General features: G+C 41.8%; 1 protein-coding gene across 1 annotated transcript in view; it reads right to left on the bottom strand.

Annotated features, from left to right (window-relative positions):
• The window catches only part of NIBAN1 (niban apoptosis regulator 1), a 185,924-nt gene that overhangs the window by 88,338 nt on the left and 84,376 nt on the right, over positions 1-13,210 (bottom strand). The window contains exons 4-5 of the mRNA XM_006060514.4: positions 5,518-5,632; positions 1,144-1,311 (exon numbers count right to left, since the gene is read on the bottom strand). Of these exons, the coding sequence (XP_006060576.2) occupies positions 1,144-1,311; positions 5,518-5,632 (283 nt within the window). The remainder of the gene's footprint in view (positions 1-1,143; positions 1,312-5,517; positions 5,633-13,210) is intronic.

Genomic DNA, 13,210 nt, shown 5'->3' with positions numbered 1-13,210 from the left:
CCACATACCAGAATGAGCAGTCTTTTTTATTATAGACATTACAATTAAATCAGTATATAGAGGCAACATGGTCTGAAGCAATGCCACGCTTGGCAGTTTGTTAGAAATGCAAAATCAGGGCCCCACCACAGACCCAGTGAATATCTGTAGGTGGAGCCAAAAAAATCTGTTCAGCAAGTTTTCCAGGTGATTCTTATGTACCCTAAAGTTTTGAGTAACTAATTCAGAAATAAAAGTGAGAAAAATGAAATGTCATAAGGACTAGGATTTTCTTGGGGACAACTGGTTCATTCTTGATGTCATTGAGATTTTTTAAAAGTCAGGACAGGGGCCTCCCTGGTGGTCCAGCGGTTAAGGATCCACCTTGCAATTCAGGGGACACCGGTTCAATCCCTGGTCCGGGAAGATGCCACATGCCACGGAACATCTAAGTCCAAGCACAGAAACTACTGAAGCCCACATGCCTAGAGTCTGTGCTCTGCATCAAGAGAAGCCACCACAGTGAGAAGCCTGCTCACCACAACTAGAGAAAGACCATGTGCAGTAACGAAGACACAGCCAAAAATAAATAAAATTAAAGTAAATATTAAAAAACCAATCAGGACGGAAGAGGAGGAGGAGGAGGCATTATACTCAAAATCGTATACATGAATATGATGCTCTGCCTACACGGGCCCTCAGACACCAGTCCACATCCTGCTCCACTGAGGCTCCGCTGCCCTGGCTTCCCAGATGGCGCTAGTGGTAAAGAACCTGTCTGCCAATGCAGTAGACATAAGAAACGAGGGTTCCATTCCTGGGTCGGGAAGATCCCCTGGAGGAGGAAATGGCAACCCACTGCAGTATTCTTGCCTGGAGAATCCCAGGGACAGAGGAACCTGGTGGGCTAGAGTCCCTGCTGTTGTACAGAGTCGGACATGACTGAGGATCTACGCACACACACACAGCATACCCTGCCCAGACTAAGAAGCTAGCAAATTGACTGTGCCCTTTGTGTACAAAACTCACACTTCACTCAGCTTCCCTCTCCTTCCCCAAGGCAACACCATCTATGTCTCTTTCAAGAAATCATTCTATAGATGACTGATCGGGCCAACCGAGAAAAGGCAGCCCAGCTGGGACCAGCGGGCAGCCGTGCCGTACCATGATTTAGATGTCTGATGCAGTCACTCAGGAGAGCACTGAACTTCTTCTGGTCAGCGGCATCCTGGAAGCAGAAGTAGCCGTGTTTGAGGAAGGGCTGCCACAGGTACACTGGGAATTCCTTGGGTAGGACCACAAAGGGCTGCGTGTTCTCCTTCTCATTGGATGCTGAAGAAACATGGAAAACACCAAGACATCTTAAAATGTGTATGTCTTATTTAAAATTCCTATTTCAGGCTGTGAGAGCTTACTTTAGGCTGTGGGGCAACCAATGGGCTGAAATGGTGGTATGAAATGTCTTCACGGGGTCAGGGAAAAGGAGAGTCCAGGCTCCCCTCGCATCCCGCCACCAGCTTCACCTGCCTCACTTGAGCAGGTGGCCTCACCTCCGATCCACAGGGACAGCTGAGGCCATCAGACACAATCGAGCTCAGCTTCCTCACCTGGAATGAGCTATAGTCAGAATTGAGTCTTTCCTCTGCTGCCACTGTGTCCACCTGTTGGACACTCACCCTACAGCTCCCAATTCACCAGGTCTGCTCTCTGCTCTCCACTCTCTTCCCACCCCCACCCCCCAATCACTGCCAAACCAGCATTTGCAGCTTTGATGCCATCAACCCTTATTCTCACCCTAAACTTGTTCCTTCTTCACCAGTCCCCAAACCAAACTCCCTGGGTCACTAATGTCATCCTGACTGCCGGCTTATGGCTTCTTCTTTATTACCCACCCTTTCAACCTGATCAGGGATTATCTGTTGCAGCCAGTTACCCCTTCCTTTGAAAACATTCTCTTCCCTTGACTTCCAGGAGGGTGACCTTCTCCATGCTTTTTAAACATCACTGCCCCTTTTCACTCTTATTGGTTCCTCTGCCCCTTCTCTCCATCTCTCTCTTTAAGTGTTGGTATTTGCCCTGTTCTGCACTGATTTCTGCCCCACTCTCTTCCCTACTCTCCGGAGGGAAGTATCGTCATCCTTCCTCTGACTTTGCATACTGCTTCTGCAGTTCATGCTTCTTTTTTCTCCTTTCCTAGGAGATCCTTTCTCTATCATACTTTTGCATAGAAAACTCTCATTCATCCTTCAAAACTCAGTTCAAAAGCCACCTCTTCTGGGATGCCTTTGTTGGCACCACCCTCTGCCACCAGAGACAGAGTAGGGTGCTCCCTACCTTGTCCTCCCAAAATGTAATGATCTGTGGTTGTGTCTGGTTCCCACACTCAGAGTGAGGGACATAAAGTGAGATAAACCTCCCCCACCTCCAATTAGGGCTTCTCTGGTGGCTCAGAGGTAAAGAATCTACCAGCCAATGCAGGAGACGCAGGTTTGATCCCTGGGTTGGGAAGATCCCCAGGAGAAGGAAATGGCAATCCACTCCAGTATTCTTGCCTGGAGAATCCCATGGACAGAGGAACCTGGCAGGCTAGAGTTGGACACGACTGAGCAACTAAACAACAACCACCTCCAATTAATTCTCCCCAGAAGCAGAACCATTGCCCTGGAGCTCCTTGAGGGTGGAGGCTCCATTGTACATATCTCTGCATGCTCAACTCATAGCATACAAAGCTAGTAGATGTTGTACTACAGTTTGTTAAATGAATAAATATGTTATGTGGTCCTAGAAAATTTTTAAAGCCTTAAACAATAGAACTTTCAGCCCTTTCTTCAAAATCAATTCCAAGAAATTCAAGTTGAGCCATACAATTACTCAGATCTCCTGTCTAAACTTTATTCCTCTCCATGCATTCCATTTCTATGATATTGCATTCATTTAAATGAGCCCCAGCTTGTTTCTAGAGTCGTAGAAAACAAGCAGAAGGAAAAATGAATTCTGGGCTCCCTGCCCACATAATGGGCACTATCTCACGGGAAGCAAGGGGAGAGGGACCTACTAAGAGGCAACTGAAAGCACTGGGCATACCAAGAAATGGATCATAACCATGAGGAAAGCTGCAGAACAGACTCCTGCTACCGGCAAGCTGAGGTTGGTTTAGATATAGAATAGATTTCCTGGGGCATACATGGGAGTTCCATTTCTGAACTTAATAAAGCTGAACATGTTGGGAGCACAATCTTGAGCCCACCAGTCCCAAGCAAAATACCAAGGAATGAATCAGCATATGAATGCCAACAAATGAATAAATGATTGAATACTGTAGCAGAGACCTCCGGCTGTAACACATTTCTATCCTCTCCTCTTTCTAATAACATCCCTGATTTTGAGTTTAGCAAGTGTCTTTATAGACTAAAGACTACATTTCCAGCCTCCACTGCAGTTTGGTTTGCCAACGCCACTAAGTTTTGGCCAACTACTGTGTAAAGAAGACCTATATTGATAAACCCTTTAGTGCTTTTTCTCAAGTGAAGTTAATTCCTCCAATCTTGATGGTGCCTCTGTTCTTTTCAATAAAATTAGAATCACACAGCAATCACAGTTTGTGAAACAACACTCCTTGCCCTTTCCAAGATGTCACAATATTGTACAAACAATTGAAAGCAACATTCACCCTTTACGTTTCAAAGCCTTAGCAAGCCCCATGAAATTCATTTCTATTGTTCTCTAGTTATAATTTACTTAACCTCTTACAATAATTTTCCAGATGCCATTTTTTCCAGTCTGCATTTTTTCTGAGTTGAGTTACAAGGATATCACAAATGATCTCCTATAGAATATTCTATTTTTAAAACTGAGAAGGCCACAACATACAATTTAAAGAGTCACTGAAAGTTTAAAAAAATAAAGAAAGAAAAATAATAATAAAATAAAGAGTCACTGAAATACCCATTCTGAAGTTCTGGGTCAAGTGGCAGTAGTCACCCAGGCCTTGTGTTTTTTATTCCTTTTCATTCCTTCTGATTTGATCTCAACAATAAATCAATTAATGTTATTATCTGCTCTGACTGATTTCATTGGAAAGTTCTTTTAAGAGGTTCTAAAGAGTGGAGTTGGTGATGGACAGGGAGGCCTGGCATGCTGCGATTCATGGGGTCGCAAAGAGTCGGACACAACTGAGCGACTGAACTGAACTGAACTAAAGAGTCAACATGTTGGTATCCCCATTTCTAGGAGCAGCTCCAGAGCCAAGATAACATGTAAGTAGACATTAAAAGAAAATATAATAATACATATAGTATATATAAAGTGTTGTTTTAGCTTGAATTACTTAGTAAGAGTTTGTTAATCTAGGTTTATGGTTCATGTACTAATCCTATAATAGTGTTATTAAAAACACTACACTAAGCATTCTGCACTGAAATAACAACTGATAAAATTATTTTACATTTTTCCCCATAAATTCCAGTGAAATGATTACACCTATTAATAAGAACCAGGACTCTCTTCAAGAACCTAAGTAATTATTGTGTGCTTTGATTTACACAAAGCCAGATGGAGTTATTACATTATCCACAGTTCATGAATCTCTATGAAGCGCTCTATTTGGTCTGTATATTATTCCTTACACTCTCGGCATGGAAAAAGTGAAATGAATGAGAATGAAAGTATGTTAGAGTTGGTAATAACCTTCTAGATTTTCAATTTCAAGTCCCTAGAGTCGGGAGAAACAGAATTCAAAGAGGTTCAGCAATGGCTAAGGAAAATGCTTGATAAGTGTCACAGAACCAGATGAAAATCCAGTCTTTAAATTCTCAGTTCAGCGCTCTTTCTATAGCAGTATTCAGCTATTATTTATAGATATGCTAATTAATGCAATGGTTTTTTTACACAGTATGTAAGAGTTACTCTAATGCCTAATGCCTACTAAAAGTATTTTGTTGACTTAGGATATTTTAATGCAAATCATCCTAAAATTAGAAAAATAACGTTTTCTGACAGGTTTTACTGAAAGATGGGATTGTACATTTCACAGACTGGGCCCAACATATTTATTTTTGCTGTCCTGTGTAAAGCTTGCAATATACTCCAAAGCTTCAAGATATCTGACAAACAGTACATTTTCTATATGCTAGGAACACAGTGACTGACTTGCGTACTACCAAATATGATTTAAAGTAATAGAAGTGGTACAAGGTTTACCCGAATTAGAGAAATTATATCTTCCATTTGCCTATGGAGAATGTGTGTCTAGCCCAGGGTTCCTCAACTGTGGCCTATTGGTATTTAATGCCAGATAATTCTTCAATGTCAAAAACAGTTCAGTGCATTGCAGGACATTTAGCAAGAATTACTGGCCTCGATTCATTAAAAGTCTATTGCACCTTCCTCCCAAGTTGTGATGACCAAGAATATCTCCAGATACAGCCAACTGTCCCTGGAGAGTGAAATCCCCCCACCCTCACCCTTGAGAAGCACTGGTCTAACTAAACAGAACATGTTTAGGAATTCTGTCTTGGGAAGGAACGCTCAGTAACTCACCAATAGGGTCTGGGAAATGCCGATCAGATAATAAATTGTATTCATCTTCTGAGGTTAGCACCTTGCCACCAGCTGGAAGAATTCGGCTTTTAGGGGGAGCTCCTTTCTGATAGGCCTAAGAAAGGAAAGGCAAAAAATGAGTGGACTTTTTCCTCACTGGATTTTTGGGAAATATCAGGAATATTAGAAATAGACAAACCCAGACACCATATCATTGAGTAAGAGCCATTTATACAAAAATTATATTTTGCACCAGAAGCCTCTGTCATAGTAAACATTAGGACTTGCTCTAGGACCAAAAAAGAAAAAAAGGCTCTTATACTTTTCACTAGATATGTTCTGGCTGTAGTGATTGGGACAGGGAAGGGCACATGACCTCAGCATGTCCAATCAGAGTGAGTGTTAGGGTCAGCAAGAAAGGTTCTTACACTTTCCACTGGTTATATCCTGGATGCAGCGATTGGGTCAGGAATGATCACATGACCTGATTCAGTCCAATCAGAGTGAGCTTCAGGACTTGCAAGCAAGGCTGACAAAAAGCCTCAGCTCTGAGAGGAGGTGAGGACAGGACACTGGGCTGCCATCTTGTTACTGTGGAGAAGTCTGAAGGTTTCTGACCATGGAGATTTGGGCCTGGTAAGGAAGCTAGGCTGAATGAAGGCAAAGATTTCAGATGGAAGAAAGAACAAACTGAGTTCTGATATCACTGGAGCCATGAATCCAACTGCACCTGAAGCTGGGCCTGTGTCCTGGGCATTTTAGGTCAGGAGTCAACCAATCCCAGCCCTTTTTTCCTTTTTTTAAATCTTAAAATTTTTTTCCCTTTTTTTTTTTTAAACTGAAGTATAGTTGATTTCATGGATCACAGCCTTGTCATGGAAAAGAGGCTTAAATAACTCAATAAAGCTAAGAGCCATGCCATGCAAGGCCACCCGAGATGGACAGGTCATAGTGGAGAGCTCTAACAAGATGTGGTTCACTGGAGAAGGGAATGGCAAACCACTCCAGTATTCTTGCCATGAGAACCCCATGAAGAGTATGAAAAGGCAAAAAACTATGACACCAGAAGATGAAGCCCCAGGTCAGAAGGTGTCCAATATGCTACTGGAGAAGAGTGGAGAAATAACTCCAGAAAGAATGAAGTGGCTGGGCCAAGCAGAAAGGACACTTGGTGTTGGATGCATCTGATAGTGAAAGTGAAATCCAACGCTGTACAGAACAATATTGCATAGGAACCTGGAATGTTAGGTCCATGAATTAAGGTAAATTGGACATGGTCAAGCAGGGATAGCAAAAGTGAACACTGATATATTAGGAATCAGTGAACTAAAATGGACTGGAATGGGTGAATTTAACTCAGATGACCATTATATCTACTACTGTGGGCAAGAATCCCTTAGAAGAAATGGAGTAGCCATCGTAGTCAACAAGAGTCCAGAATGCAGTACTTCAGTGCAATCTCAAAAATGACAGAATGACCTCAGTTCGTTTCCAAGGCAAATCATTCAACAACACCGTAATCCAAGTCTATGCCCAACCACTAATGCTGGAGAAGATAAATGGTTCTATGAAGACCTACAAACCTTGTAAATAACAAAAAAGATTTCCTTTTCATCATAGGGGATTGGGATGCAAAAAGGGAAGTCAAGAGATACCTGGAGTAACAGGCAAGTGTTGCCTTGGAGTACAAAATGAAGCAGAAAGGCCAACAGTTTTGTCAACAGAACACACTGGTCACAGCAAATACCCTCTTCCAACAACAAAAGAGACAACTCTACACATGGACATCAGCAGATGGTCAATACCAAAATCAGACTGATTATATTCTTTGCAGCTGGAGATGGAGAATCTCTACACAGTCAGCAAAAGAAAGACTTGGAGCTGACTGTGGCTTAGGTCATAAACTCCTTACTGCAAAATTTAGGGTTCAATTGAAGAAACTAGAGAAAACCACTTGACCATTCAGGTATGACCTAAATCAAATCCTTTATGATCATACAGTGGAGGTGACAAAGGAATTAAATCTGGCAGAGTGCCTGAAGAACTATAGAGAGAGGTTCATAACATTGTACAGGAGGCAGTGACTAAAGCCATTCCAAAGAAAGAGAAATGTCAGAAGACAAAATAGTTGTCTGAGGAGGCCTTACAAATAGCTGAGAAGAGAAGAGAAGTGAAAGGCAAGGGAAAAAGGGGAAAACATACCCAACTGAATGCAGAGTTCCAGAGAATAACAAGGAGAGATAAGAAGGCCTTCTTACATCAACAGTGCAAAGAAATAGATGAAAACAACAGAATGGGAAAGACTAGAGATCTTGTCAAGAAAACTGGAGATATCAAGGGAGCATTTCAAGCAAGGATGGACACGATAAAGGACAGAAATGGCAAGGACCTAACAGAAGCAGAAGATATTAAGAAGCAGTGGCAGGAATACACAGAAGAACTACACAATAACAATCTTAATGACCTGGATAAGCATGATGGTATGGTCACTCACCTAGAGCCAGACATCCTGGAGTGTAAAGTAACGTGGGCCTTAAGAAGCATTACTAATAACAAAGCTAGTGGAGGTGATGGAATTCCAGCTGAGCTATTTCAAATCCTAAAAGATAATGCTGTTAAAGTGCTGCACTCAGTATGTCAGCAAATATGGAAAACTCAGCAGTGGCCACTGGACTGGAAAAGGACAGATTTCATTCCAACCCCAAAAAAAGGCAATGCCAAAGAATGCTCAAATTACTGCACAATTGTGCTCATGTCACGAGCTAGTAAGGTTATGCTCAAAATCCTTCAAGTTCAGCTTCAGCAGTAAATGAACTGAGAACTTCCAGATTTACAAGGTGGGTTTGAAAAAGGCAGAGGAATCAGAGACCAAATTGCTAACATTCATTGGATAATAGAAAAAGCAAGAAAATTCCAGAAAAATATCTACTTCTGCTTCATTGACTATGCTTTGGTTGTATGGGTCACAGCAAAATGTGGAAAATTCTTCAAGAGATGGGAATACCAGACCACCTGACCTGCTTCCTGAGAAATCTGTATGCAGGTCAAGAAGCAACCCTTAGAACTGGACACGGAACAATGGACTGGTTCCAAATTGGGAAAAGAGTACAAGAAGGTTGTATATTGTCACCCTGCTTATTTAACTTATATTCAGAGTACACCCTGTGAAATGCCAAGCTGGATGAAGCACAAGTTGGAATCAAGATTGCCGGGAGAAATATCAGTAACCTCAGATATGCAGATGATACCACTCTATGGCATAAAGTGAAGAGGAACTAAAGAGCCTTTAATGAAGGTTAAACAAAAGAGTGAAAAAGTGGGTTTGAAACTCAACCTTCAAAAAACTAAGATCATAGCATCTGGTCTCATCACTTTATGGCAAATATTAATAAAGGGGGGGGAGTGGAAGCAGTGACTGATTTTATTTTCTTGAGCTCCAAAATCACTGCAGACTGTGACTGCAACCATGAAATTCAAAGACACTTGCTCCTTCAAAGGAAAGTTACGACAAACCTAGACAGCATATTCAAAAGCAGAGATATCACTTTGCCAACAAAGATCTGCATAGTCAAAGCTATGGTTTTTCCAGTAGTAATGTACAGATGTGAGAATTGGATCATAAAGAAGGCTGAACACTGAAGAATTCATGCTTTCAAATTATGGTGCTGGAGAAGACTTTTGAGAGTCCCTTGAACTGCAAGCAGATAAAACCAGTCAATCCTAAAGGAAATTAACCCTGAATATTCACTAGAATAAACCACTGAATAAACTACTTCAGTATTCTTGCCTTGAGAACCCCATGAACAGTATGAAAAATGATAGGATACTGAAAGAGGAACTCCCCGGGTCAGTAGGTGCCCAATACGCTACTGGAGATCAGTGGAGAAATAACTCCAGAAAGAATGAAGGGATGGAGCCAAAGCAAAAATAATACCCAATTGTGGATGCGACTGGTGATGGAAGCAATGTCCGATGCTGTAAAGAGCAATATTGCATAGGAACCTGGAATGTCAGGTCCATGAATCAAGGCAAATTGGAAGTGGTCAAACAGGAGACAGCAAGAATGAACGTCGACATTCTAGGAATCAGTGAACTAAGATGGACTGGAATGGGTGAATTTAACTCAGATGACCATTATATCTACTACTGTGGGCAGGAATCCCTTAGAAGAAGTGGAGTAGCCATCATGGTCAACAAAAGAGTCCAAAATGCAGTACTTGGATGCAATCTCAAAAATGACAGAATGATCTCGGTTCGTTTCCAAGGGAAACCATTCAATATCACAGTAATCCAAGCCTTTGCCCCAACCAGTAACGCTGAAGAAGCTGAAGTTGAACGGTTCTATGAAGACCTATAAGACCTTTTAGAACTAACATCCAAAAAAGATGTCCTTTTCATTATAGGGGACTGGAATGCAAAAGTAGGAAGTCAAGAAACACTTGGAGTAACAGGCAAATTTGGCCTTGGAATACGGAATGAAGCAGAGCAAAGGCTAATAGAGTTTTGCCAAGAGAACACACTCGTCATAGCAAACACCCTCTTCCAACAACACAAGAGAACATCACCAGATGGTCAACACCAAAATCAGATTGATTATATTCTTTGCAGCCAAAGATGGAGAAGCTCTATACAGTCAGCAAAAACAAGACCAGGAGCTGACTGTGGCTCAGATCATGAACTCCTTATTGCCAAATTCAGACTTAAATTGAAGAAAGTAGGGAAAACCACTAGACCATTCAGGTATGACCTAAATCAAATCCCTTATGATTATACAGTGGAAGTGAGAAATAGATTTAAGGGCCTAGATCTGACAGAGTGCCTGATGAACTATGGACAGAGGTTCGTGACACTGTACAGGAGACAGGGATCAAGACCATCCCCATGGAAAATAAATGCAAAAAAGCAAAATGGCTGTCTGGGGGGCCTTACAAATAGCTGTGAAAAGAAGAGAAGCGAAAAGCAAAGGAGACAAGGAAAGATATAAGCATCTGAATGCAGAGTTCCAAAGAATAGCAAGGAGAGATAAGAAAGCCTTCCTCAGCGATCAATGCAAAGAAATAGAGGAAAACAACAGAATGGAAAAGACTAGAGATCTCTTCAAGAGAATTAGAGATACCAAGGGAACATTTCATGCAAAGATGGGCTCAATAAAGACAGCAATGCTATGGACCTAACAAAAGCAGAAGATATTAAGAAGAGGTGGAAAGAATACACAGGAAACTGTACAAAAAAGATCTTCATGAGCAAGATAATCACGATGGTGTGATCACTCACCTAGAGCCAGACATCCTGGAATGTGAAGTCAAGTGGGCCTTAGAAAGCATCACTACGAACAAAGCTAGTGGAGGTGATGGAATTCCAGTTGAGCTATTTCAAATCCTGAAAGATGATGCTGTGAAAGTGTTGCACTCAATATGCCAGCAAATTTGGAGAACTCAGCAGTGGCCACAGGACTGGAAAAAGTCAGTTTCATTCCAATCCCAAAGAAAGGCAATGCCAAGAATGCTCAAACTACCACACAACTGCACTCATCTCACATTCTAGTAAAGTAATGCTCAAAATTCTCCAAGCCAGGCTTTAGCAATATGTGAACCGTGAACTTCCAGATGTTCAAGCTGGTGTTAGAAAAGGCAGAGGAATCAGATATCAAATTGCCAACATCCACTGGGTCATCAAAAAAGCAAGAGAGTTCCAGAAAAACATCTATTTCTGCTTTATTGATTATGCCAAAGCCTTTGACTGTGTGGATCACAATAAACTGTGGAAAATTCTTCAAGAGATGGCAATACCAGACCACCTGACCTGCCTCTTGAGAAATCTATATGCAGGTCAGGAAGCAACAGTTAGAACTGGACATGGAACAACAGACTGGTTCCAAATAGGAAAAGGAGTACGTCAAGGCTGTATATTGTCACCCTGCGTATTTAACTTCTATGCAGAGTACATCATGAGAAACGCAGGGCTGGAAGAAGCACAAGCTGGAATCAAGATTGCTGGGAGAAATATCAATAACCTCAGATATGCAGATGACACCACCCTTATGGCAGAAAGTGAAGAGGAACTAAAAAGCCTCTTGATGAAAGTGAAAAAGGAGAGTGAAAAAGTTGGTTTAAAGCTCAACATTTGGAAAACTAAGATCATGGCCTCTGGTCCCATCACTTCATGGGAAATAGATGGGGAAACAGTGGAAACAGTGTCAGACTTTATTTTGGGGGCTCCAAAATCACTGCAGATGGTGATTGCAGCCATGAAATTAAAAGACGCTTACTCCTTGGAAGGAAAGTTATGACCAACCTAGACAGCATATTCAAAAGCAGAGACATTACTTTGCCAACAAAGGTCTGTCTATTCAAGGCTATGGTTTTTCCAGTGGTCATGTATGGATGTGAGAGTTGGACTGTGAAGAAAGCTGAGCACTGAAGAATTGATGCTTTTGAACTGTGGTGTTGGAGAAGACTCTTGAGAGTCCCTTGGACTGCAAGTAGATCCATCCAATCCATCCTAAAGGAGATCAGTCCTGGGTGTTCATTGGAAGGACTTACGCTAAAGCTGAAACTCCAATACTTTGGCCACCTCATGTGAAGAGTTGACTCATTTGTAAAGACCCTGATGCTGGGAGGGATTGGGGGCAGGAGGAGAAGGGGATGACAGAGGATGAGATGGCTGGATGACATCACTGACTCGATGGACATGAGTTTGAGTGAACTCCGGGAGTTAGTGATGGACAGGAAGGCCTGGCGTGCTGCAATTCATGGGGTCGCAAAGAGTCGGACTCGACTGAGTGACTGAACTGAACTGATTCACTGGAAGGACTGATACTGAAGCTGAAGCTCCAATACCTTGGCCATCTGATACTAAGAGCCAACTCATTGGAAAAGACCTTGATGCTGGGAATGATTTAGGGAAAATGAGAAGGCGGTGGCAGAGGATGAGATGGTTAGATAGCATCACCGACTCAGTGGACATGAATTTGAGACAACTCTGGGAGACAGTAGAGAATAGAGGAGCCTGGTGTGCTACAGTCTGTGGGGTCACAAAGAGTTGAGACCGTCTTTTCTCCACTTTCTTTCCTCCTTTGTTGAAGATTAATTGATTGTAGTCTGTGGGTTTATTTCTGGGCTCTCTATTCTATTCCATTGAGCCATATGTTTGTTTTTGTGCAATAACATGCTGTTTTGATTAATGTCGCTTTTTTTTTGCAAAATCATAGGACCAGCTCTAGACTAGAGCAATTGCTTCTGTCAGGGTAGAGCTTTACTTGACCTGACATGGGTCATGGTGCCTTCCGGAGCTAAGGTGAAAAAAATGTTTACATACTTGCTACTTGTGGGTACTTCAGTACTTTTGTGTAATGGTCACAAGATGATAAATCAGAGTCTTTAATCTCAGGGATATTCACTGTAGATACGTCTCAAAGGAGAGAAATGTAATCTCAGTAACTTCTAGAAATTCAGCACTACACTTATTATTTCAGATGCTAGCACCTGAATCATTCTAATAACCATAAGAATGATGACACATACAGATATTTACAGCACAAAATACTTGGAGACTGATGACTAATGAGACTGTGGGACATGCAGGTGCAATTATGGCTGCTAAGGATTTTTACCAAAAGCATAAAAATGTAACAATGATAAAATATGCCCTCATACATGAGGCTGTTTTTCAGTAAAATGGTTTGCTGCTAAGT

Source organism: Bubalus bubalis, chromosome 5 (genome assembly GCF_019923935.1).
Source record: "Bubalus bubalis isolate 160015118507 breed Murrah chromosome 5, NDDB_SH_1, whole genome shotgun sequence".
Taxonomy (NCBI): Eukaryota; Metazoa; Chordata; class Mammalia; order Artiodactyla; family Bovidae; genus Bubalus; species Bubalus bubalis.
Note: the sequence above shows the minus strand (reverse complement) of the source record. Positions and strands in the feature narration are given on the sequence as shown.